Source organism: Protomyctophum parallelum, assembly GCF_964188405.1.
Source record: "Protomyctophum parallelum genome assembly, chromosome: 19".
NCBI lineage: Eukaryota > Metazoa > Chordata > Actinopteri > Myctophiformes > Myctophidae > Protomyctophum > Protomyctophum parallelum.
Genome location: NC_139717.1, coordinates 10438184 through 10465507, shown reverse-complemented (window position 1 = coordinate 10465507; position 27324 = coordinate 10438184). Strand labels below are relative to the sequence as shown.

General features: G+C 44.4%; 1 protein-coding gene across 4 annotated transcripts in view; it reads left to right on the top strand.

The window, feature by feature from the left end:
- Nucleotides 1–27043, top strand: part of epha7 (eph receptor A7) — an 89612-nt gene extending 62569 nt beyond the window's left edge. The window contains exons 6-17 of one of the 4 annotated variants that reach the window (XM_083790706.1): nucleotides 10234–10358; nucleotides 12526–12694; nucleotides 13462–13570; nucleotides 15879–15934; nucleotides 18482–18595; nucleotides 19253–19438; nucleotides 19990–20051; nucleotides 20837–21046; nucleotides 21573–21722; nucleotides 24354–24547; nucleotides 25450–25605; nucleotides 26440–27043. In XM_083790706.1, the coding sequence (XP_083646832.1) occupies nucleotides 10234–10358; nucleotides 12526–12694; nucleotides 13462–13570; nucleotides 15879–15934; nucleotides 18482–18595; nucleotides 19253–19438; nucleotides 19990–20051; nucleotides 20837–21046; nucleotides 21573–21722; nucleotides 24354–24547; nucleotides 25450–25605; nucleotides 26440–26554 (1646 nt within the window). In that variant the 3' untranslated portion in view covers nucleotides 26555–27043. Of the gene's footprint in view, nucleotides 1–10233; nucleotides 10359–12525; nucleotides 12695–13461; nucleotides 13571–15878; nucleotides 15935–18469; nucleotides 18596–19252; nucleotides 19439–19989; nucleotides 20052–20836; nucleotides 21047–21506; nucleotides 21723–24353; nucleotides 24548–25449; nucleotides 25606–26439 lie in introns of all 4 variants that reach the window. The other 3 variants (XM_083790704.1, XM_083790705.1, XM_083790703.1) reach the window with 3 other exon arrangements.
- Nucleotides 27044–27324: the final 281 nt, after the last annotated feature.

The window sequence follows — 27324 nt, the reverse complement described above, 5'->3', positions numbered from 1 at the left end:
AAAGCAAACGGTCTACATTACCGCCGTTGTTCCCCCGGTCCCTTCATTTCTCATTCGTTGGTCTCGCGCTGTGTATTCGTGTATTCCCAGTGACGTCCCCACAGTGCTGAGCTGCTGCCAGATAGCATCGTTGAGCCACGGCTCACCAGTGGTGGAAAAAGTACGGTATACTCCAATGTAGTACTCTGTTACAAGTAAAAGTCCAGAATTCAAAATACACTTGAGTAAAAGTACAAACGTATTGGCATCAAAATGTACTTAAAGTACCACAAGTAGAACTCATTATGCAGAATGTCTCATTTCAAGTTTTCAGATGTATAAAAACCTTTTAAAAATAGCAGATCTACAAGTTCACTTGTAGTAGATCGGCTATTTTCAAATGGCCGAAATGTATATAGGGCTGGAGTGGTTAATGAATGTTTTGTAATAATAATCCAAATCCACAAAGTACTAACTAACGTTTTCAAATAATTGTAGTGGAGTAAAAGTACAATATTTCTCCCTGAGATGTAGTGGAATAGAAGTAAAAGTATTGGAAAGTGGAAATACTCAAAGTACAAATATCTCAAAATTGTACATAAGTACAGTACTTAAATATTAATGTACTTAGTTACTTTACGGTACTGTTTATTGGTCTCGCAGTGTGAATTCACAGTGACGTCCCCGCAGTGCTGAGCTGCAGCTAGATAGCATCGTTGAGCCACGGCTCACCAACAAAAGGCCTTTTGGGAAGAGCGTGACATATCTTATGGCTTCATCACATCAGGCCCCCGGGGCGGGACCGAATTATGCAGATCTCAGGAAATTAAGCACTGAGAATAATATCAGGCCTGTACATCTTCCAAGCCGGGCCCGGTTCTCTGGAATTCATTGTGATTGACTTCAGAATCATACAAACAAACAAACAAGCCTTGAGGAGTACAGTAAGAACAAACTCACAGCTGTGTGATGAATATGGTCGATGGGAGACTGAACTGATGAATTCTGGTGATTGTAGGCAAAGGGTCGCTCATGTTGATTTGGTGGCGAATGCAGAGCTTTGGCACGGTGTAGTTGAAGTCCCCTGTGATACTTTTTTTCTGCCTCTACTGTACCTTTTTAGTACACTTTGACAAAAGTTACAATATTTCAGCATATAATGCTACTGCCTGTATTAGACTCACATGTTAGCTAGACAAAAGAAACAACAGCGTCATTGCAGAACCAATCCAAGTCATTCATATGGGGCAGTGATTCGATTGGTTTCCAAAGCAGTGGGCGTACAGTAGACAGTTAGCAGCTGTTCTCTCAACTACCTTGGATTTAGATGTCACCGGAAGTGTCGGCAGGCGGAGGTCATCTGGCAATGTGAGACCAACTAAGTCAGTGTTTCTCTCATGTAATTGGCTTCGGACTCGCATGCATCTCAAAATATTCTGTCCCAGGGACCCCCAGAAGCAAAGATATATGAGTTAAAAAAATTCGCTTTAAAAATGGTTTGCACAAATGTAATAGATTTTTCAAAAACAGCAGATAGACAAGGCAAGCTCATATGAAGTGAGTGACACACTATGGCTTGTATATCAGCTTTTTTGTTTTTTATAGCCAAATTATACAAAATAATGCCGGGACCCCCTGCTCACATTACATTGCATTATGCACAGAACTGAGATGGGGCTTGTTCAGAAGTCCTATACTTGTGGTGGGGACAAACATTCTTGAAGCCCTAGCCTGCAACGAATGCTGTGTACAGTCACCCCGATGGTAGAAGATTGTACACCCTCTGGAGTTACAGACCTGTAACGGTCCATTTAGACCCCATGGGGGTCCCGACACCCGACATTAAGAACCAGTAAACTACACTAATGTTTATGATGTCCATACAGACCACAGACATCCAATGCAGATATGATGTCTGAATGCACAAATCCGACCTGATCACTTAGAAATAACAATGAGGACAGTCAGTCCTGACATTGTCTGAGAAACCGGACGTGCGTGCAGACTGAACAAAGCCTCGGGATCCCAGGCGATATAGCATGCTGACCTCCATGCTGCTCCTCCAATTGGACAGTGACGCTGAGAAGTTGAGTGGGTTTCTTCCAGTAAGTGATGGTCCCCTGCTGGCTAGACAATTATGTAACCAAGTTGACCAGTGATTTGTGTATCCCTTACACAGCCCAAAGGTCTTGTGTGATTATGATGAGGGGGGGGGGGGGGGGGGGTGACGTCGCTGAGGGTTAAAATGCAAGGGGGCTGTGACACGGTGTGTGTGTGTGTGTGTGTGTGTGTGTCTGTGTGTGTCTGTGTGTGTGTGTCTGTGTCTGTGTCTGTGTGTGACTGTGTGTGCCAGTGTAGCATGCATGCAATTTCCCTCTGTGTGACCTTCCGCTGAAACTTGGGACTCCTGACTTCACAGTTGTGCACAAGGCTATACTTATGTTGTTAGGTGTGGGCGATGAACACGTTACCTCAGGCAGAAAATAAATGAGGCGATCTCCTCTCCCGAATCCAAGAGAGATTAAAGGAGTGGGGGGTGAGTGGTGTGGGGATTTGGAGGCGGAAGTCCAGAGGTTAGAGAAGTGGGCTTGTGACCAGAAAATTGCTCTGGCTAGGAATGTGCCCTTGAGCAAGACATTCAAGTCTGTTATAGGCATGACTTGACAGTGGGAGTATGTGGGCTGTACTGGGCAGCCAGATAAATGTTTTAAACATGCAATTGACCAAAGAAGAGATTCACATTGACAATCCATTTAATATGTACTGACACACAGACACACACACACACACACACACACACACACACACACACACACACACACACACACACACACACACACGGCGTGCGCGTAGACAAATCACATTAATGCAGACATACTGTACCCTGATTACATTATGAAAGTTATTCAGTGAGGAACATTTTTTTTCCAGGCTGTTATCTCTGTTGAATGCCAATGAGTGTATAGGTGGGTGTCTTTTTTTAATTCATTCTTTATTTTGTAAACGTCCTTGAACTTGGACAAGATAATGAGGTGAGATCGTCATTTGACTACGTGTCTGTGTGGTGGTGTATAGTTGCTTTATCAGCTATGTATTAATAATGGTCTTATGAGCTATGGTACAGTAGCTGTCAACCCTATACATAAAATGACGGTCCACCACGTCCAGCTAATTGCTTTCAAATGGAGTCCCCTTTGCCCCCTTTGCCCCCTTTCCCCCCAATGAAAATCCTTAGTGTTAATTGAACCTACCCTCGGCGATACATTTATACTGAGGGTTTATTTTTATTATTTTTACTGTGTACGTGTTCCTGACTAGGCTGGCATTATCATGCAGAAAGCCACCCCTCGCTACACACAGTCTCTTTAAAGCTCAATTTTCAAACACCCTCTAGTTCAAGGGTATTCTATACACCTTGATTTGAGGCTTTCACATTGCATTAGACTCAGCGAGCTATAGAACTGTTCCAAGACATTATGCCGCTACACTTTGATGGATAAGACGTCGGCGGCTTTAGCCTTAGCCCAGGACGTGCGGCAAAAAGAAAAAAGAAATCCACATGATCTTCCTAATGAATGCCTTGACGGGGAATTAGATTTGCTGAGCGATCAGACTGGCAGAGTTGTGCTAATGTAGCCTCTAACGGCAGGGGCGGAGCGGCTTGGGAACCTCTGTGTTGCGAGGAGATTTCATCACGGTCATCGTTCACATGAAAAGGTGTGGCCTTGATCTCTTGGGAAAAAAAGAAAGAGTTATCTATGAATTTATATCCTCACTGTTCCTCTCTCCATTATCTTACTGAATTGGTTCTGGAGATGGCTTACAGAGCTGTAAGCGCTGGAGGTTGTTGCACTGACAGGAGTAGAGACACATAGCTGCCTAGAGACCCATCGCCACCAGCAACACAAAAAGAAAGACACAAAAACAACTCCTCAGAGCTAGGACCTTGTCATAGCAATTTCTCCAGTATTCCTCACATTCATCAATGCCGTGGCCTGTTATTGTCCTCCATTTCTTTATTATTATCTGACTCACTCCTGACTCATGTCTTCCCCGCACAGCAGCAGCACTCAAGTGAATTCTCAATTCCCTTCTTTATTCTACAGTAGCTTGCTTAAGGTACACAGCGTGAACAGATACCTTCCGATGCCTCTGTAGCGGCTTCTGCCCCGGGCTATTTAGTCTGGCTAGCTGGGTGTCAGCCATGCGGGTCGACTGAGCATCCGGCGGGGGCACCGAGCGAGCAGCCCACACGCACCTCTCTGTTAAGCGCTATGTGCAGAGGGGCAGATGAACACAACCTCATCCTCCGAGAAGAGAGGCAGAGAGAGATGGAATAGCACACGCAGGCACGCAAATGCACAGGCAGGAACAAACACAGATGAACACACACACACACACACACACACACACACACATACACACAATTCACCCCAAATTAGGGTTAATGTGGTGAGCATACATTATTAATTTAATTGTTAATTTGTGACGTTATCAAACATCAGTATCAAACATATCGGACCGTGTGCATTTTTCCAAACCTGAGATGAAACATATCCCCACCAAATGGCCAGATGGGCGATATAAAAATGGCCTCCCTTCCCTCCCCTAGTAAATCGAACCCTGCACATCACTACACATACATAAACGCCCACACACAAAAACAAAAGACGCACACTCCCACACAGTGCTTGACCTCTCTATTATGTCCATTGTTTAAAAAAATGTCTGTTCTCTCTGAGCTGCCAACACTTAATACCAAGCCCCTTCTTTTTCTCTCTTATGAGAGTCACGGTGTCAAGTGGAAGTAATCTTGATTATGTCATAGCTCGTTAGTGTCAGGCCTGCTTGGAACCGCTCTGTCGCCAATCTTGATGTTTTCATAGCCTTCTGGAAAAGATGTCTGAAAAAAAAGAAGGAATAAAAAAAAGGGTCCATTAAAACCAAGTCGCCCGGCCTGCAAAATAGACCATATTTCCAAGGCGTAAAGTTGATGCAGTAATATTCAGAGATGCGTCGTATCCTAGTTAACAGATACCTTTAATCATTCGAATTTCATCAAATAACAGTATATCAGCATTGAGGATGCACCATTATTTTGCAAATCAAATGGGGGTCTGTGGCCAAATACATTAATTTGGGGGTTGTTTACATGAAAGAGTTAGAGAACCAAGTGGGTATATGAGGCGAGCATAGACGCAGAGTAAGAAAGACACTATGTAATAAATGACCTCGTCTTTGCATCCTCCCTCACCCGTCGGCTGCCACCAGAATCCAAACGAGCCGACTGACTGGAAGAAGAGGATATTACAAATCCTACAGTCTGACTGTAATGTATTCATAAGATATTCAAATGCAGAGCTTTTACAGCTTTACAGGAGGAGGTGTTTCGGGGGTCACTAATACGTTTTCTAATATCACAGGAGCAAACGCACAAATGCCTTCCCAAACAGTCTCCTTACCGTCATAACAATTACAACTATTTTATGCCACACTAAGCCCCCCACAGGTATGTTTAAAAAAAAGTCAGTAAGTGTATGACTGGCTGACTGGGCTCTGGTCTCCATGATATTAAGTATGTCATTACTAGCTGTCACAGAGTATACTGGCGGAGCACTCCACAGGGGAGAAACGAGAGAGAGAGGGAGAGAGAAAGAACCGGAGGTTTCTGTCGAATTAACTCAACCCTGGGTCCTTATTCACAGCCCATCGGAAATATACAATACGGATGACTCGCTTCAAGGCTTGGCACGGCTCCGTCTTCCACTTCCTTACAAATTCATCTTAGCCAGAATGATCACCTTTTTTTTTTATCCTGGCAGAACGTCGTGTCGCGCTAATGCTGTCTAATGGTCTCTGTGGAAACACAGGAGGCTCCGAGCCTCCCTGTCACCCGTGGCGGAGTGAGAGACAGGGTGATGGAAGAGGGACATGTCTCATAGGTGCACGCGTGTGTATGTGTCTGTGTGTGCGTGCGTGAGTCGGCTGAGTCACCGCCACCAGAACCCCCAAGCCAAAGGTAAATGGGGCAGGTGTTATGGCTGACCCCCTATGTGTCATTCTAGACCAGAGGGAGGCTTTTAAAGTAGCTCATCATCGTCGGGCAACAACGCTGTGGTCAGATGAAGGACCAAACACGTCTCTCAGGGATGGAGAATACTTGATTTCTCTTGAAATCACCTTTGTGTCGCCTGTGTCTACAGGAACACAGTCTTTGGAAGAAAAATGCATTGGAAGATATAACGGTATTACCCAATTATCCATCTCTAAGCGAAAATAGGTCTGTAGCACGTCGACTTTAAACGTACAACTTTAGAGGCATGAGAAATGTTTCTTTTAAGAGGATTGTAATGTGTAATGTGCAATACAGACTTCTGAGAGCTACTTAGAGGATCTTCATAGAATCCCAGTTTAAAGAAAAGTGTGGAATTTAGGTTATGTCAAATCAACTCAAAAGCAGGATAGCTGTGTGTGTTGCACTTTTATCGACCTCGTAACAACTTCTCGGCTGTACGACGTACACAACTGCAAGTCAAGACACAACTCACTCATTAAACACCCGACCACGGCAAAGATCATGGAAAATAGGATGACCGGTTGGTTCTCAGCAAGGTTTTTTTTTCTCTGGGCGAGGCCAAGAGATTGCGGCCGGAGTCTAAGCTGCACTAACCGTTTGTTGTGACTCGGGGAATGAGAACTTAATCATCCCTTTGACCGCCTCGGCCGCGTCGTGAAAAGGATACATTGTTCTTGTGTTTTGGGTGGATTATATAGGACATGTCATAACAGTGTTGTCGTCTGTTTCTCTCTCGCTCCCTCTCTCTCTCTCTCTTCTCTCTCTCTCTCTCTCGCACTCTCTCTCTCTGTCTCTCTCATTTTTTCGGCAGTGTCCGCTGTCATGGGCATTACTGTCAGGGAATGCCGATGAGGCCTAATGAGGGGCTTAATCCGGCAGGAGTCATTAGCAGCAGGTCATTTTAAGACAATCTGGGGTCAGGCTGTGTTAGGGGCTACCGAGGTCCATTCCCATGGGTCACTGCACATGCCACATGACACATCAGCACTTCAGCAGCTCTCTCTGTGCATGCCGCACATTTTTTTGAACCTGGCGTCCCTATTTTGGGCATGTCGCGATAGATGAACGTTTTCAAAGATTTTTCCAGGAACCGGGAAGGTCCATGTTGGTCCCATTTGTCCCAACACTCGGACATGTGTTTTATTTATTAATCAATCTCATTTTCAGTGTCGTTGAGTAATACAATCACATAGAAAAATATCACATTACATCAGAAGATCAGGAAAAGAAAAACAAAAGGTATACATGTGAATTAAAATAGGTTTACAAATAAAAAAGCTAAGACAAATTTCAAAACGATCTAAAAACAGTTACACATTGTGGGGGTCTGTGTGCGCACCAAGGTTTTAAAACGGCTCAAGGGTACCAGTGTGGTCAATTTGAATGTTGTTTGTAGGTCATTCCATGTATTAGGGCCAGCTGATCAAGTTCAGAGTTAACTTTTGCTACCTTGAATTTGGGGAAATGACATGACCGGGTGTGGTAGGGTCCCATTTCAGGAAAGATGAGATGTATTTAGGACAATCTCCAAGTATGGTTTTATACAAGAACAGGTGCCAATGTAGTTCTCGTCTTACCGACTTACCGACCCGTCAGAGTTCATTTGGTTCCCAACAGACTTGTACTTGAAGAAAACACTCAAGCAGCAGCAGCAGCACACCCCAGTGCATATCTCTCTCTCCCTCCCTCCACCCCTCTCTCTCTCTGCTTGCTACTGAATATTCACACAGCAGCTCCTTAAATGTTTACACCTCCCGATCAAAAATTCAATTAGTAGTGCAAACAGCGGAATATGGCATGTGCTGGTCCCCCCCCGTCAGTGCAACAAAAATAAACTGCGAGGCATAGATTATAAATGACAATTGGGTTTAATTAATTCCGACAATACTTTGTGGTTGGAACAAGCAGCCACATTAACTCCTCCCCGGTGACATGGGCATACTGAAAGGCTGTTTAAGCGGGGAGAGAAATGCACCTGTAACGGCGTGGCACTACTTCACACCTGCGCTAATTATCCGCTGTGCTCTGCACACAGCTCATTTCGCTGGGTTTTCAAGTGAAGGAAGCAATGTGTGAGTTTGTTTAAAAAATAATATTGCTCAGTAATCGCAAAAGCAGATCCCAAGACATTTGAAGGTACTCTTCTTCTTCTTAACTTGTATTGTAATTGTTAGCAGTCTGCAAATCATGCCACACCGACATTGTGTTGCTCGTAGCTATAATCTAATATGTCATGTACTAAAGATGGGTGCTAGTGAAACTATTACTATGACCACTCTACTACTGCTACTGTGAAAGCTACTAGCACAGCTCCTCTACCAATGCTTCTCCTTAGCTGCTTTTGCTACCGCATTTCTATTTACCACTTTTTCTCGAAGATTTCATGAATCATGAGGTGACGTTTGGTGTATTTATGGATTGCCTGATTCATACTTAGTTGTCCCTCTCATGTGAGCTTAGATTGTTTACTTCCAGCGCGAGGCGCTTTTACGGCAACTGCGGCTATTATTATTCGCCGTTACTCACTGCAACGATTATAATTTAACTATCACCATCATCAATGGTCAATACAATACACGTCATGTATCTTTTGCATTATATTCTTAACGGCCCCATGAACTGGAATTACTTTTTTCTTCAAAGCAAACCTTCCGATAAACCATTTAACTAACTATGATACACAGGGAGATGATGCCTACTAAAAAATGAGCTTACTATACAGTATAGTTTGTGCTCTAAACAGCCCCAAGTACTTTATGTAAACATACTGTGATGTTTTTAATTAGTCATCCTGCACTCAGAGTACTTCAATATTTTAATTGGGCTGTCTGGCAGCTGCGCCGAGTCTTAATTTTACCACTGTGTGAACCACTTGTCATCAATGGGGTACAGCTATGATTTCCTGTAGCACTGGAGTCTTGAATGAAGTTCTTTCATGTGAAAGCAGAGGGTGAATCCGCCATTGATATCAACAATAGCAAATAATGAGCCGTTGGGATAATGTTGTTGAGTCTGTCAAGTGTGCTCAGCAGTCAAAAATCATAAGTGTACCATCCCGTCTAGCGAATGCAAAACACTCAAATTTGAATAAAATTACTCCCCTTTGAAGGAAGATTGATTAGCCGACAGCTTCACCCAGACCCGTTTTCAAAGACTGCAACGGTAGAACAACGGATGCTTTATTGGCTTTACAGCTCTAACCAAAATGGGCCAAAATCTTCAGCAATACACTATAATATATAATATCCTGTTTAAAAGCTCATTTATTTAACTATTTTTTAATTAATCAGGCAGTCTTTTATCCCTTGGCAAATTGTGACTTTCATGTTACAATTTAGACAAGCAGCCACTTACAGTACAACACAATATAGGAGATCTACACACTCAATGTGACCTGTTGTGAGCTTTTTTCATTGACTATTTTTCTTGTGGAACCTTTCCTGAAGTGGTTTTGTAATAATAATCAAAATCTACAAAGTAACTTGTAACTAAATGTTCTAATAATTTTAGTGGAGTAGTACAATATTTGGTTCTGTGATGTAGTGAAATAGAAGTAAAAGTATTGAAAAGTACTCCAGAAAAGTAAAAACACCTCATTGTTTTGGCACCTATTGTTAGGTATGCCCATATGGTGACCACAGATATTCTAAAAGTGTGAAAAACACATTTTTCATTTCACTACGTCTTTTGAGTGCAGTATTTGAGTACATGAAAGTTACTTTGGTGGTTCTCAAAGTGGGGTCCAGGGACCCCCAGGGGTCCTTGAGGGAGTTCCAGGGGGCTCCCAGCTAAATGATAGGAACCAAATGGACCCGTATGGGTCTGTAACTCAGAGTGTTCAAATGTGTACACTCCCAGACTTAATACCAACATTGATTTTTTTGTTTTTTACAATATAAATTGGGGTCCCAGAGATAGAAATGCCATTAAATGGGGGTCCGTAACCTAATTCATGTCAAACTTGGGGGTCCTCGAATTTTTTTTTTGTTGAAAATCACTGGTAGAGCGGTAACAAAATGTTTTCAAACGGGGGTCCGCGGGCTAATAATAAGTGTCAATTTGGGGGTCCTTGACATGAAAACGTTTGAGAGCCACTGAGTGACTTTACACACCACTGCATGGACCGCCCCTCCCCCCGGCCAGGTGCTTATGGACATGTGTGTCTTTGTGCGTCACAGCTCCATCCCAGGTCAGCGACGTGATCAAGGAGCGCGTCCAGCAGCGCAGCATCCAGCTCTCCTGGCAGGAGCCGCAGCAGCCCAACGGCGTCATCACCGAATATGAGATCAAGTACTACGAAAAGGTGAGCGTTTGAGACACGCATGCCCGTTAGCCAGAAGTAAGATTGTGTGTGTGTGCGCGTGTGCGCACGCTCGTGTGAACGTGGAGGAGTTTGTGCGTATGCGCTCTATATGGGTGTATGTGTTTGTACGCGTGCATGTACTGTGGTGCATATAGCTTGCGAGTGAGTTCAAATAAGATAACACTGGAGAGGTTTGCGTGCACGCGCACTGGGGATGTGAGGGTCGAGCAACGGCTACGTGTCAGCAGAAGGTTGTGTGTCCGTATGGAAAATTAAATAATCAGAATAATCTGTGGAATATTTTAAGCATACCGCTCACTTTAACCATCATTTTAAACTTTAGCTATTGAAAAATAGCAGATATACACGCTCATAGAGCTCGGTGCTGCGCACGCGCACGCACGCACGAGCGCACACACACACACACACACACACACACACACACACACACACACACACACACAGTATATATTCACGCAGATGCACGCACATATAGTTGTCTTGTAATTTAATGTGCTGAGCAGGGAGTAATATAGCAATATTCACATTTGTACTTACTGTACATTTAATGGATCAAATGTTTTCTGTTATCCGTGAGTCATGCGACCGAATCTGTACATTTTGTGCACGGCTGCATAAATACATGCGTGTCTTTGTGTGTGTGTTCTCATTCTCATCTTCAATGCTTTGGCTAGGTGCGTGATTTACACTTGATTGCACTTGCACATCGCGTCGAGCACCAAAAATTGCCGAGCTCGAAGATCAGCTGTTTTGGGTGCGCAATACTGCATGGCACGCAGCTTTAGCGTTGCGTGTTGGCCCTGCTTGTTCGTGTTGTATTCTGTGTGCACAGTGTGTGTGTGTGTGTGTGTGTGTGTGTGTGTGTGTGTGTGTGTGTGTGTGTGTGTGTGTGTGCTAGTTCACAGATTCCATCTCTGCACGCAGCTGTGAGCTGAACCCACAGATTCACTCCGAGTGCCGCCTTTGTCTCATAATTGCAATAATGAATGAGATCCTCATAAGATTTTAATCAGCCTGTAGTCCTTTATATGTGGCCGCCGCCAAGCCACACGTGCTTGCTCACGCTTGCACGCACGTACACGTCACCTTCACATTGTGCGTGCACACGATGGTAGTTGCACTGCATGACTGAAAACAGCAACGCTGTTCTAGCTTTTCATCCTCGCTTCGTGTAACAGGAATAGCAAGGTTTACCCCTTAAACCCCATATGCCTGTAACTAGAGCCCGCCAGGGCTCTGTACGTGGTCCCCTTCTTTTTTCCCTCTACACCAAATCTCTTTGGCGAAAATAGCCGATCCACAAGCTCAAAGCACTGTGAGCTTGTAGAGTATTTTTTTTTTGGCAGAATGTTCGCCTAATTTTGCGGTTCATGTTCACCTGTTATGATATGAATACGGACGTCAGGGTTCATGTGGTTAACTCTGTAGCTTTATTCTGTCAACATTATCGCATATATACAGTATCGCATATGCTGTATAAGTTAGGAACCATCTTTCACTTAACTCATTTGTCAGCGATGTCATTTGGTGCGTGTTAACGGTTGGAATTTGTAGTCCCAGTGATGTCATCGGAAAGATATTTATTCCACGTTTGCCTGGTGTTAGAAAGAGCTCTGTGAAATGATGAAATTAAAAGGCTTGGCTTATAGCTTCACCAAGAGAAGCTGCAAACATACTGTAGACCTTTTTTTTTTTTAAATAAGGGATTCAAATGAAAACTACATTATAAGCAGGTAATATAATGAACTGCATCCTGTGGTGATTGAGGACATCTCCCCCCATGGAGAATCAATTGGTGTACATGTGAATGCTAGGATGAAATACACACGATTAGAGGCAATATGGATGTTCCTTTTCTGGACATATCAACATTGATACCACAAGGCTTAATGGGGCCATTTGAACCCTGGTGTCTGTGCCTGTGTAGCACTGCTCTCTCCTGCACCTGGATATCAGTCTCCAACACAGAACAAATGTTAGTTTTCATTTTAAATAGGGGAGAGTGTGAGGAAGGGACGGGGTGTCTACTTCACCCACACAATATCTTGCAGGCCAATGTTGGATACCCCAGTGCAGCAACCCGTATATAATATATATATACAGTATATAATATTACAGTCTGAAACTCATTATCCCTCCTGTGCAGGACCAAAAGGACCGCATCTATTCCACGGTGAAGGCCAAGTCCACGTCGGCCACGGTGAACAACCTGAAGCCCAGCACGGCCTATGTGTTCCAGATCCGGGCCTTCACGGCAGCGGGCTACGGCACGTACGGCCCCAGGCTGGAGATCACCACCAAGGAGGAAGCCACAGGTAGGATACTAAAAATAAAATAAAATAAAACATTCTTATTGACACCTCTACATTTCTAAGGAGGCCTAGTATAGGTGGATTTTCAGCCATCACATGGTATTGGTAAAGGAAACACTATTTGAGGCGATATATACTATATATTTTCATCAAACATTTTCAACAATAGCAGAAATAGCTCACGACGCGTCAACGCGGCTATAGATCATCTGTTTTCGTTATTCGAAGTACGACGAATTATATAGCTGGCTTAAGTGGTTAAAATGCATGACCCCCCCCCCCCCCACACACACTCTCGGCGCCATGGGCAGTTTGTCAACTGCAAACGGTCCACCACACCACCGTGAGAGGCCCTGGATGGGAAACGGTCCAACCTGAATGTGTCTTTGTTTGAGATGAAGGGCACTGCCGTTCTCCGTCTGGGACTATTAAGCCCACTTTCTGAAACAGTAGAGCCATGTGTACGAGGACGGCTCAAAAATAGAAACCCACGGCCCCCCTTCTCCACCCCCCACCCTCTCTCTCTCTCTCCCTCCCTCTTGCTCTCTATGTTGGCCTCTCGGAGGCTAGGAAAAGAATGAGGGAAGGAGGTTATCAGCCTCAACACCCCCTAATCGGGCTTGATTATTTCCTGCAGATTGTGGGCTTTGATGTACTGACACTTATGCTGTGTGTGTGTGTGTGTGTGTGTGTGTGTGTGTGTGTGTGTGTTTATGTGTGTGTGCGTGTGTGTGCGTGTGTGCATGTGTGCGTGTCCCTCCTCGTTACAGCCGCCATCGTGTCCAGCGAGCAGAACCCAGTGATCATCATCGCGGTGGTGGCCGTCGCGGGGACCATCATCCTGGTGTTCATGGTGTTTGGCTTCATCATTGGGAGAAGGTACGCTCTCGAGGGCCCCATTGACTCTCCGCTACTGTGAGTCTCTCGCTTTGGTCAATTTAGCCCTTTCCTTGTCACTCAGGGACGCCCTCCCCACCGTAAAGGCACGGAGGCGTCCGCTGATCCACCCCACCACCCCCCCACATGTGTGCCATGCGTGCACCGCATCACCCCGTCATCCCGTGGCATGTGTGCGCCCATCACCGTTAGCATGCCGCTCATGTGCCGCGCCATGCGTGCACCCGTCGTCCCGTCCCGTGGCGTGGTTTGAAGCTGTTGTGTTGTTTCATAGTCCTCATCGTACTGTAAATGCCATGCGTGTGAAGAGAGAATCGTGCCTATAATGCTATGATTCTCTGTGTCAGTTGACCTATAAATGTATCATGATTCATAGCGTTCACTTCCCAGTGCTGGGAGTGACTCTAGCCCATGGCGCCCTGGCGTGCCCTGACACAAGTCCAGGGTTGCCTCACAATGCTTTGATAATATTTTAAATTCATCAATGTCAGCACGTTTCTACGGGTCCTCTACACTCGGTAAAACGGACCCGAGTTAAACTGTACTTATTGTGCGTTATTCTTCAGCCTACAGTACAGTTCACCAAAAAATTGCTTATCTACAAGCTCACAAGTCACAACATGTCACTTTGTGAGCTTTTAGATCGACTGCTTTTGAATGTCTCTTCCCCCCCCCCCCCCCCCCCAGAATAAGAATTCTGGGGATAGTGGTCGATTTGAAGAAATAATCCAGGCTCTCGTTTTCAATCCCAAGTGTTTGGCTGAAGAAACATGCCCTGTTCTGGTTTAAACCGGATGATCAGTCAGAAATGTGCTCCAGGGAACATCCGTATAATGTACAATATGTGTGTGCATGTGTATGTGTGTACATCTTTGCAGTGCATGTGCATTTTTTATTTCTGTGCGCATGCATATCTATCCATGTGTGACTGTGAGGGAGTATACATGTGCAGTACACATGCATCTACTATCTATGTGTATGGGAGTGGGAGAGTAAAGCCTGATTTGTACCTGGTCGAGCACCCGTGTCGCACAACAGAAATAGACGATCTACAAGCTCACAGCGGCACAGGTGCGTGCGTGCGTGTACAGTACAGTCGATGGGATATTTTCACGGGCGTGCTAAGTACAACAGGCCCTTAACCTCCATGTAAACTCAGGCTGAGGCAGTGTGAAATATGGCCTCATGTGTCTCTCCCGGAGCATCCGTCGTACGGTATATCTCTCAGCAGTCATTACAGCCCTTACATCTCTCATATTATACTGCAGCTCACAGGTGTTTTCATCCCCACAGGCTGGGGAGCATGAGATCACTTCATCAGAGCACAGTTTCCACCGGGCTCCAGCAGCATGGCTCCCCTGAGACCATTACAAAACACATACACACACACACACACACACACACACACACACAAACACACACACACACACACACACACACACACACACACACACACACACACACACTACTGACACACACCGCACACATGTAATTCCATGTCCAGCACATCCATCTATACACCTGTAGCTCCGCGCTCGTCACTTGCAGCTTATTGCGCCCCACCCACCCCCTTAATTTCGGTTTAGTGCTCAAAGACCAGCCTTGTGCGCTCTGGGGTTTTTTTTTGCCTGCTTGAGGGAGCCTTCAACGCACTACTATTACCAATTAATATTATATTATATGTTGAACAGCCCTTTAGAGTGCATGTTTTATTCGGTGTGTGTGAGATCTCCCGAGGAGACCGGCTCTGCGATCCGCAGAGGTACCGGAGCAGTGGGAGTGGAGCCAGGCTTCTTCTTTCTTTTGTTCTGGGGCTGTTTGAGGAAATGAGGCAGGCGGGCAGGGGTTTGTTAGCACGTTATCTTAAGACACTTAACTACAGTACTTTCAGCCTGGCATCCCCTTCTTTTGGGGCATGTCGTCGGCCAAAAAATCTCAAACTTTTTTATGAAGATTTGCATGCTCACAATGCGTCGCAATGTCACACGTTGTGAGGTTGTAAATCGCTGTTCTTGTAATGCAGCATCGTCGTACGACAAAGTATAAAATAGGGTTTAAGTGATTAAGATGCCATTATTAAGATTCTTGTAAAACAGGCAATTTATTTCATCGACAACAATCAGTTGATTCTACGAATCTTTATCTCCCTCTCCCTCTTTGCTCCTCTATCTACGTCTCTACCTCTCCCTCCCTCCCTCCCTCTCCCCCCTCTCTCTCTCTCTCTCTCTCTCTCTCTCTCTCTCTCTCTCTCTCTCTCTCTCTCTCTCTCTCTCTCTCTCGTCCTGTGCAGGCACTGTGGGTACAGCAAGGCAGATCAGGAGGGAGATGAGGAGCTTTACTTTCAATGTGAGTATAGTTGCCTTGCAACATGCATATTGTATATCTATGCGCATTTCCAAACCCAAGACAAGCTCAGTCACGTGCATGCAAACGCACGTGTGCACATGGATTATACTGGTCGGACGCCCACACATGTTCACTGTTCAATCCGTACGCCCAAAGGTACTGTATCTATGCACGCACGCACGCACACACACACACACACACACACACACAAAAATATGCACACGTGCAAACACATGCACATCTGAAATGCCCAAAATAAATCCACCAACTGTGAGTGGGGGGAGTGTGATGGTGTTGATTCGAGTCAAAAGCTGGGAGCAATCAGCCCTAACATCTGCTGGTGATTGGATAGACAAATCTGTTGAGCTGAGAATGTACACATTTCCAAACTGCAGACGAATGAACGTACGTGACATCTGCCGCAGAAAGAGCCCAGTCGTTGCTTGTTAAACATGTAAAGCCAAAAGTGGCCCTGACACCCGCCCCACTTGAACAGAGATGACACAGGGGCTCCTCTGTGTTGTTGGCCCCTGGACGCTGTGTGTGTGTGTGTGTTTCACTCTGCAAGCTTCTCTCTCCTTCTGGTTTATCCGTAGCCTACCGTACATATAGGAAAAGAGTGGAATGTTTTTATTTTATTTTCTTTTTCGTTTTTTTCCCTCCTCCCCTCGTCGGTCGCACCAATACACCAACCCTAATGATGCCCCAGTGGAGATGCCGCCGCAGACAGCCTCCCCAGTGCAGCCCCGTAATGATCTGTGCTGTAGGCAAACTGCTGATTTGGAAACAGAGGGTCAGAGGGGTGTCGCGAAAGCGCGCAGGCGCTAAAGCTGAGGCAGTGTTGGCGGCGAGCGCGCCCCAATCTCTGCCGTTTGCTAAGTATCTGACAGATACGGCGGGCTCCGCGGCACATATATATTAGCGGGCCAACCACCTGCTAAAACATATATGGTGTGTGTGTGTGTGTGTGTGTGGGGGGGGGGGGGCACACAAACAAGGGGCCGTGTTGTCGGTACTTAATGGAGGAGACTGCTCCCTCCACACGGTATCAAATGACGAGAGGCTGCCAGCGCGACAGAAGCTAGATAGCGGTGCGAATGCGTCGCGTAGGCCCAATTTGTCTGCCGCGAGGAAGTCGTGATAAGGCATCTCCCTATCTGATCCGCTGACATCTTGGATGGACGAAGCAATTATATGGCAGAGAGGGGGTGGGGGGGGGGGCAATGCGTTTGTTGTATTTCCATGTGGTTTAGCAGATCGTCCCGGCGTGCCCTCCTCGCCTGAACACAACAGAGCGATTCCGTTTTGCGTTGTTTCAGCGTTGCCCCATTCCTGGTTCCATGATCCTCTGTATTCCTGCCAGGCCTCTGCTTTTAATATCCCCTCTCTGGCCATCCTGTTCAATGGCTGGTGTCTTTTATCTCTGCTTCTGGTCAGACTGAAATAAATGTCCTCTTAGGACATGTAGACAGTGTGACATGTTTGATATTTATGTTATGTAAATAAATTATTTTAAAATGTATTCAATTGTTAACCACGCATTGTGAGCTTATAGATCACCTATTTACCTAGGCTATATAATACATATATGTACAGTTAAATGTATCTATTAGGGCTTTAGTGGCTATGATTTCTTCTTCTTATTATTTTTTTAATCAAATGATTATTGCTGTGGGAATCTCATTACATTTTTTAAAGTTGAAAGGTTCTGTTGTACAATCAGTGTTAGAGGCCTCTGTTAATGTTCTAGTGCATAAAAGTGTGATTTATTGTTCATTTGATGTATTGTTGAATGTGCTGCCAGGACCGCATTATCCACTTCCTGGCCTTCCTGTAACCTCCCCAAGTCCCCCCCCCCCCCCTTCACCCCTCCCCACCTCCCCACCTCCCCGTTGTCTTCTACTGTCATGCATCAGACGGAGAATTATTTTATCTCCAGCTATGTTTGCGCATTATGATTATATCTTTATGTGCAAACATGCATATTCATGAGACACCCCTTTATCTGGGTGTCTGATATTTCACAGTAAATAAAAGAAAAAAACATATTTTTATGCCACGAAATTACAATTCGTCCCAGGCGGGCACAACCTCTAGACTTTATTATTTATTTTGTATCTTGTAATAATGATGATACAACGCGATACAACTTTGACCAAAGAAAACCAACAAAAAAACCTCAACTTGACTGGCATGCTTAGAGACCTCCCGCTGAACTTTCCGAAGTGACGGATGTTGTCTTGATTGACATCCTGGCGGAGCCAGCGGGGGAGCGCTGCGTGCGCTTTGCCTTGACGAGCTCCGAGAAAATGCCACGGCGTGCAGCGCTAAAATCTCAGTGTCTCTTTTGTGATGAATTCTTCCCTTTTGTCTTGTGCGCGGTGGACCCTTTGACACGGCCTCTCTTCCATCATGCCCGCCTGTTTGTCAACCCCCCCTTCCCGAATCACAGGGTCTTCTCGGTAATCGTTTGCCTGTCAAGCCGGTGTATTATGCATATTTAATCGTAACAGTAATCCTCTTACTTTTCTACAGTCAAATTTCCAGGCACCAAGACATACATTGACCCTGAAACCTACGAGGATCCAAGCAGAGCCGTCCATCAGTTTGCCAAGGAGCTGGACGCTTCCTGCATTAAAATCGAGCGGGTGATTGGTGCAGGTGAGGCTGCACTGCACTCTCATACATCACACTGACAGACACAACATTTACACCTCCACGATGGGGGGAAATTATTTTACATATTGGATATTATAACTTGTGTCAAATAGCTCTATATTCGGATAGTAATCATTGCTATACACAACAGAGTGTATGTTCAGCAACAGGATCTCCCTGCATCCCTTTAGTAACTAGCAAGTAGATTGGCAAATTTTTCAATGTTTTTAATTAATTGCCTAGCCCAAAGTCCGGACACCAGGTTGAAAGTGGTTAATCGTACGACTGGGAAGAGGTTGTATTGGTTCATTGCAATTACCGTGTGGGGGGAGGGGATGCACGGCCACGTGGAAAGGCATCCCGGCCGCTGAGAAATTGCTGCCACATGGGTTTTTGTTGAAGTGGTCAATGACGGTATCTATGCATCTCCAGCACGTCTTATTATAGGTCTTGGTTACGCATCCCCCCCCCCCCCCCCTCCCCCCCAGAGTATAACAAGATGTACTCCAATTTGTATCCCTGCGCGCAGTACAGCTGCTTTCGTCTCAGCACACACATACACCAATACATTTGTCATTGTGAAGTGCTCGACCCCCTCCCCGTACTCTCAGCTCTGCATTCTCTCAGTCATGACTGGTCTCCTCCTTTCCTTCCACACAGGAGAGTTCGGGGAGGTGTGCAGTGGCCGGTTGAAGCTCCCGGGGAAGCGGGACGTGTCGGTCGCCATCAAGACTCTGAAAGTGGGCTACACGGAGAAGCAGAGGAGGGAGTTCCTCTGCGAGGCCAGCATCATGGGCCAGTTTGACCATCCCAACGTGGTGCACCTGGAGGGGGTGGTGACCAGAGGTAACCAGAAAAGACTTTCAATTAACGACCCGGCCATACACATGAAATTATACGGTTTTGGCCTTTATACATATTATAACTCCCTAATCAAAATCCGACAAAACATGTCAGAGCAAATGTACGTTTAGTTCATAATTAAAAAAGAGAGCAATAAGTGCTGTTCCTTCTGGCAAATTGTAACTACATTAAATACAGTTTCCTATCACATATAAATGCAATTACACATTTGTAATCTAGCTTGTACATTGCAATACAGTTTATTTGTTACGTTTTGAGGTAAAAGTACCACAGCCAGTAGAGTGACATTGTATATGATGAAATTAGTAACACCCCCATGTTCTGCACTTTCCCATTTCAACACTATAATAAAAGGAACAGATGGTATTTTTTAATTATAAGTCAGAGAAACATACGGCTAAAAATAACTAGATGTAGATGGTAGTTTTACTAGAGTCGTTTCTGGTTTGCCCGCGACTTCACAAGCAAACAGCATTTACATTACAGTGCATGTCAATTAACAGATGTTTAATTGTTTTTGTTTTTGTTTTCAGGGAAGCCAGTTATGATTGTGATTGAATATATGGAGAACGGTTCACTAGATGCTTTCCTTAGGGTGAGTACAGTATGACCAAATTGTTTAAAAATACAGTTTTTCAAAGTGTTCAAAAACAGCAAAAACAAGCTACAAGTTACAATCTCACAATACTTTGCATCGTGAAGATGTGTTAGCTTGCAGATCTGCTATTTTCAATTGTCATGGACATGAGGAATTATACATTAGGGCTTACGTGGTTAAACCTTTGTTTGACAAGAATGTGAAAGCCATTTGAAAGAACACATTTTATTTTTTACAGCCATTATTCATCTGGGGATGAAGACCAATGTAAAAGCATCTTGAAAGTCTTATAATAGACAGCTGAAAGTTTGGACTTGCAATTTATCTTGCGAATATTATTAATCCAGTGCAAGCAATCCTGCAGTGCTGCGTGACCTAAATTTCTCCCTCTTGGTCAGTGAGAATGGGCGACCTTCCTCTCCTCTCCTCTCCTCTCCTCTCCTCTCCTCTCCTCTCCTCTCCTCTCCTCTCCTCGCCTCTTACTTTATTTGAACTACATATTATGTGTTGGTTAAAACCACTTAAACCCTATACTTAATTAGTAACTTAATACTTAGTTGACCGGCATCAGCTCTGTACTTGGTCCGCTTTTTGTTTCCCTCTGCACCAAATCTACACTAATCTAATTTGCCGTTGTCTGCGGATGTTCCTCCCAGAATACGGATGCTATGGTTCAAGTAGTTCAAGTAGACATTCAAGGATAAAAACACAATAAAGCCCAGGACTTATTTTCCCCATTTCCTCACAAACAACCTCTCCTCTCGCCCATGTTCTGCGTGCAGAAACACGATGGTCAGTTCACAGTCATCCAACTCGTTGGCATGCTGCGGGGCATCGCGGCCGGAATGAGATATCTGTCCGACATGGGATACGTCCACAGAGACCTGGCTGCTCGCAACATCCTCGTCAACAGCAATCTCGTATGTAAAGTGTCGGACTTCGGCCTGTCAAGAGTGATAGACGACGACCCCGAGGCTGTCTATACAACCACTGTGAGTCAATTACGCCGGCATCTCCCATCCCGTTGTTTCGTTTTTTCTTTTTTTTGCTGCTACCCACACACCTTTTGGAACACACGTTATTGTTACCCACAGTGCAGTGCATGACAATGGAGCAGATAGAGTTCTTTGGAACCCGCACCCACAAATGCACCGCAAGCAGTATCTCGGCTTAGGTTTACCTTGGGGTTTTCTTTACCACTTTCAAACTGGCGTCCCTGTTTTGGGCATGTCATTATAGGACAACATAAAAATAGAACATAAAAAGAAAGAAGACATTTTCAAAAACCTTTTGCATACAATTTGTATACAAATTGCCAAATAAATTGCTGAGCAGCTAATTTTTTTTTCTTCTTTTTTTTCTCCTTTCTAAACATTATCGAATGTTAATCTATTTTACTTTATTCTCATTTTGTTCTGTGTATAATGTTGAAACTCTTCTCTGATGTTTTAGGGGAAGCTGCAGGATATAATGAATGTGATCTTTACTCCCGCCACTGACCTGCGTTTTACTGCACAGGGCGGAAAGATACCCGTCCGATGGACGGCGACGGAAGCCATCCAGTACCGTAAATTCACCTCCGCCAGCGATGTGTGGAGTTACGGCATTGTCATGTGGGAGGTCATGTCCTATGGGGAAAGGCCTTACTGGGACATGTCCAATCAAGATGTGAGTTATATGGACTCATTCCTTTACGCACAGCACAGGTTTCACTCATTTCACTGTCGTGTGTGCAAAGGAGGAATCACACAGCCTAACCTGAACCCCACTTGAACAGAGTTAAAACACAAAGTTGACAACCATTCTCGTTCCTTTACTTGTCCTCCAAATCCATCTATTATGACTTTCTTTAACAAAGCAAATGAGAGAGAGAGGGAGAATTCTCCGTTTTACTTACTTATGTACTGGATATTCGGAACTAATATATTCAAACAATTCAAAAATCATTTTAGAATTACCATCTAAAGCAGTGTTTCTAAGCCAGTGGGAAGTTCTCCAAAAGTGGGTCGTGACATCTTCTAATAGGGTTGAGCAACTTTTGAACAGATAATACATTTTGCGTTTAATGAATGGACTTCATTAACACAAAATCCCTGTGTGAAACCATTTGAGAACCAAAAATCTAAAGGAGTTCCAATCGATGCTGGCAAGATCGTGATAGTGATAGTCGTTCCATACTCATTATTATTATTTTATTTTATGAAAATTATTATTAATTATATCACAGTTAACACAGTTAAAACATAACATTCTCAAAGGCATCATCATGTGACTCCTGGCGAGGAAAAATTTGGCCTGTATGACTGTCCAGGGCTTAATTAGTTCAGGAAATCTTGATGAAATCATGCAGTTTGCATCCACCCCGTAGGAACTGTAATCTCCATTTGGCTTCAGATGGGAGTCCTAAGTGCAAGGCATGCATAAAAGCGGTCTTATGAGGGATTCACAAAAGAAGTATTATAATAAAAAATAATGAAAAATGCTTTTAATTCGGCCGGCCTTTAACCTTTACAATGAGTTATGGTAATGGAAACCGGGGTGGACCGGTTCCACTCAGTCATGCACAACCTGGGTTTGCAGCTGTGAGAATCTCCACTAAACGAACCTGATTAAGCAATGTAACCATTGTAAAGAAATGGATCAACTCTGATCATCAGGTTGAAAAGGTAAAAGGCCCAGAAGTATGCACCGACTGCAAAACAGCAAATTAGTCACGCTGTGTCCTAGTCTGCTGTCCTCCTCTGGGGGTACACGTCAACCCAGCAATGCAATGAATGCATAACAAAAACTTCTGTGAGCGTGCAGTGCGGGGGTGCGTGTGTGTGACTGTGTGTGTGTGTGACTGTGTGTGTGTGTGTGTGTGTGTGTGTGTGTGATATTTTCACCAGGGACTACTTTCAGCAAGGTTTTTCAAGACTTTCATGCTTTAAAACTACCACCAAAACTACCACCATCAGAAATACCTGATGTACAAGCTCACAATGTGTTGTGATGCGTTGCGATAGATAGCTTATAGATCTGCCTGCAATTTTCCCAGAACGTTCACCCCAGAATTGGGACACTAGGGTTCATGTTGTTACAAAGCATTATTTGAAACACTACAATAACATAACTTTGAGCCCCCCAAAAGTGCACCATATAGCTAACTGTGTTGGATTACCTACTGTACCTCAAGCAAGTTTATGCAAGTTGATTTCCATGCCGTACTGAAATTAACTGAATCCCATGGCTTCCTTGGAAATCAAACAAACCACGGCACAGAATGCTTTAGGAGAAAATCGGTCAGCTCAGCTGTAATGTCAAGTATACCTTTAGTCACAGTCAGTGGTTACCCTCCCCCTACAGAGAAAGACCAACTACGGTTTCTTCTGTAAATAATGGCCATGCACACACAGCCACAAGACCCAATAGTCGCAATATGATGGGTGTGAGTCTACGTGCATGTTTTTTCTTGTTTGAATAGCCTGCATGTGACAGGAATAACAACTTAAAGTAGTATGGAGGGAAATCCATGGAAGTAAAGGAGAAAGAGAAGCAGCCTACAGTACAGCGGTCTCCCGGTATTGACTTTTAATGAACTCCACACTAAAGGGTGCACACGACAGAGAATGGATTAGGTGCAAAAGGACATGCAGATAGACTTTTTTTTTTGTATTATTCATTAGGGCTGTGTAAATCCAGCCTATTGTCAAGAGACAAACAATATTGGAAATGCAGGTCGCAGGAAAACGGTCCCCTCTGTTTGCTTTAATTAATTGTATTTGCATCCACTGGTATAATGATAGACGTGGGCAAGTTGGCCCACTGATACCGCCGCTTATTGCCATAGAGACGGGTGTACACTCGCTATTATTCTCACAAAAACTGTCCTCATTGTGTTGCACTGTTCCCAATCGCTGTAACAAACCTGCCACATAACCGTGCAATCCAGTTGGGCTGTTGGGTTCCTCAATGCACTTTGTTCCCAGTTGGTAACGCTGAAATCATTGCATGCCCGCAATAACATTCACAAACGTTTCAGTGAAAAGAATGAATTGCACATGAGAGGCGGTAAACAATTTTTTTTTGCTAACATGGTAGCAGGGGAGAATAAATTAATCTGAACGATTTAGATAATAATGGAGATCTATTGTATTCCAGCTACTGCATTGTCTTCGCTGTCCTATTATACTAAATGTGAGCTCCAGCTGTTCTCAGTAGGTCCCCATGTTACTCGGTAGCAAAGTGTGCCCCATTTTTCTTTAGGATAAATTCAAGTGCCGTGCTCGCCGAATAACCCGATGCCGATTCATTGTCCAGGTCATAAAGGCCATCGAGGAGGGCTACCGCCTCCCGGCCCCCATGGATTGCCCCCCAGGACTGCATCAGCTAATGCTGGACTGCTGGCAGAAAGACAGGGCCGAACGGCCCAAATTTGATCAGATAGTCGGCATCCTCGATAAGATGATCCGCAATCCAAATACGCTGAAAACCCCAGTGGGAACGTGTACGAGGTAAGAAAGGCTTCTTGTCAATTCATGTTTTGCTCATTTAATGCCTTTGACACGTCATTCTGTGTTGTTCATTGTGTAGCTTGTATTGCGTTTTTCATGCTGCGTCCTGCATGCCAGATTCCTAATTGGGGCCGATTAAGACTTGAACACAAGCTTCTGTTCACAAAAATAAAAACAAAAACATGAACAACTTCCCAGGGAATGAGAATTGCGCTACGAACCAAAATGATTTCAACATGCGGTTTGGTGCAGCAGAACTTTAGAAGTTTTACTTTCCCTACATTAGCAGATGATCCAACGCATCCATTTGCCTGCTGTAAGTCTGCTGATGAAAGATAAATCCTGGACAATCAATATCACAAAACAGCTTATATGGCTTCATGGTCAATAGGAGGACTTTTAGATCAATCCCTATAATGAGTTCCTGGGACTTTAAAGTAGTGTGGGAACTGCCGACCCCTCGCTGACATTTGTCAAATGAATTCTATTTGCAGTCAGGGTGCGTACTTTCCTGGGGTTATAGAAGCGGGGGGAAAATAAGGGGGAAAAGCCTAAAGCAGATTATTTTCTGTATTTTTTTTTTTTAGTAAGCAGATAAGAACAGATTCAGATTCAACAGACACTGGCAAAAGATATATTTTGCGTCCACAAAGAAGATGACATCAGCATCTGCTCGTGAATTCGATATTGATTGAAAGCTCAAATCAGCTCCAGTTTGTTCCTCCCTCGCAATTTGCCGCATCACTGGAGGCGTTCGCTCGCCTCTCTCTCTCGCTCGGCTGTCCTGTTCCCGGGGCTCCATTGTGTGTTGTTGTCCTGTTTTCCTCCCTTTTCTTTTGTGAAAGTGCTTTCTTTTTTGTCACGCAACGCCATAACCGTCATCGCTCTCGCTCGTCACGCAGGCCAATTAGTCCACTGTTGGATCAGAGCACGCCAGACTTCAGCGCTTTCTGCTCCGTGGGGGAGTGGCTAGAAGCCATCAAGATGGAGAGGTACCGAGACAACTTCACAGCAGCCGGTTACAGCTCCCTGGAGTCGGTGGCGAGGATGTCAATCGAGTACGTATGCCCGTATAGCACACTACACAGCCCTGGCCTTGCATATTAAGTACAGCATACTGTTTGTACGCTTCATTTTTTTTGTCAGGGATAGAGATTTTCTTCCCCCCAACATTTTATTTTGACAGTTGTAAGGATTGTCAAATGTTATCAGTACAGAGATTTAATGCCTGAAAACCATTAGCAAAAATAATGAAAATAACACATTTCCGATACTTTTAACATAAGGAAATGGCTTCACCAAAAGAGACTGGGATGTTTATTTCTGTAGACTACTTCCTGTAAACCTTTTTATCCACATTGTTATTACTGTAGCCATGATGTCAATTCAGCACCTACACATAGTCAGTTGTAAAGAGTTAATCACTGTACAATTATTACTAGTAGTAGTAGTAGTATTGCCATACTATTCAATGCAGGAATACTTTTAAATTATCATAATTTTGCTCCATGAATAAACCAAACCGGCCATGTTCTACACCCCCCCCCCATCACCGCCCCCCGCCCTAAATTCCATTTTCACGTTATTAAAATACCTAAGGGGTGTTTCATTTAATTTATTTATTTCATAGGGACAGTTATTGAACATCCACATCAAATAATGTGTGAGGTAAACAACAAGAATGCTAATTTGCATCCGTACAGCCATCTCCCTAGACGGGTAACAAAAAAATAAAGCATAATAATATTGTTACAGTGGTCCCTTGAAATCTAAAGTTTTAGAAACGCTGCTATAAATGTTTGCTTGTTTAAAAGAGAAAAAAAGAGAGCAGAAGCTCTATGGGCCAGTGCATTGATTTATGTGCATGGCAATGTCCTTCCCGTGTCTTGCAGCGACGTGATGAGCTTGGGGATCACTCTGGTGGGCCATCAGAAGAAAATCATGAGCAGCATACAGACTATGAGAGCCCAGATGCTGCATCTTCACGGCACCGGAATTCAGGTGTGACAAGGATTAGCTGGCAGTGCCGTGGAATAGGACACCCCAGGACAGGACAGCACAGGACAGGACAGCACAGGACACAAGGACAGCACAGGACAGGGCAGGGGCTTAAAAAAAGAGCTAACTGAAGCAGTGCTTCGGCAGTAAACCCGGGATAATCGCCGGACTCTTCCGGCCGCGTCTGGAGCGAAATCATTCCTTTGGTTCCTCGATGAAGGATAACGGTGTGTGTGTGTGTGTGTGTGTGTGTGTGTGTGTGTGTGTGTGTGTGAGTGTGTGCGCGTGCATCCGTGCGTGCATGTATCTGTCCCCCCACTACAGCTGGGAACTAAGGAGAGGAAAATGAATTTTGAAACCCTTTTTTTCTTTTCTTCGTCATATTTTTCTGGAAGATCTTCGGAACTCAACCACATATCAATTGGAGCATTGGAATGGGGTTTGATGCGTGTTCCTTTAACTTTAATGAATGCACACCATGCATATAGATTTTTTTTTTTTTTAAAGGAGAAAAAAGAAAAACTAAATATCCCCTTTGCGGTGGTTTTCTGTACCTCCCCTTTTCCCTTCTTTTCTACATCGTTGTGTCGACCGCAGTGATATGTTGTGGTGGATATGATGATTATTTTTTTTATTTTTATTTTTTTTTGTCTTTTCTTTTCTTTCCTCTTCTTAGATTTGGACTTGACAACAGGGTAAACTCTCTTCAGGAGGAGAGGGCGGCGTGATAACGCAGCGGCGTCTGAACTTTTATCGGCTGGAGCTCAAAAGGAACTTAT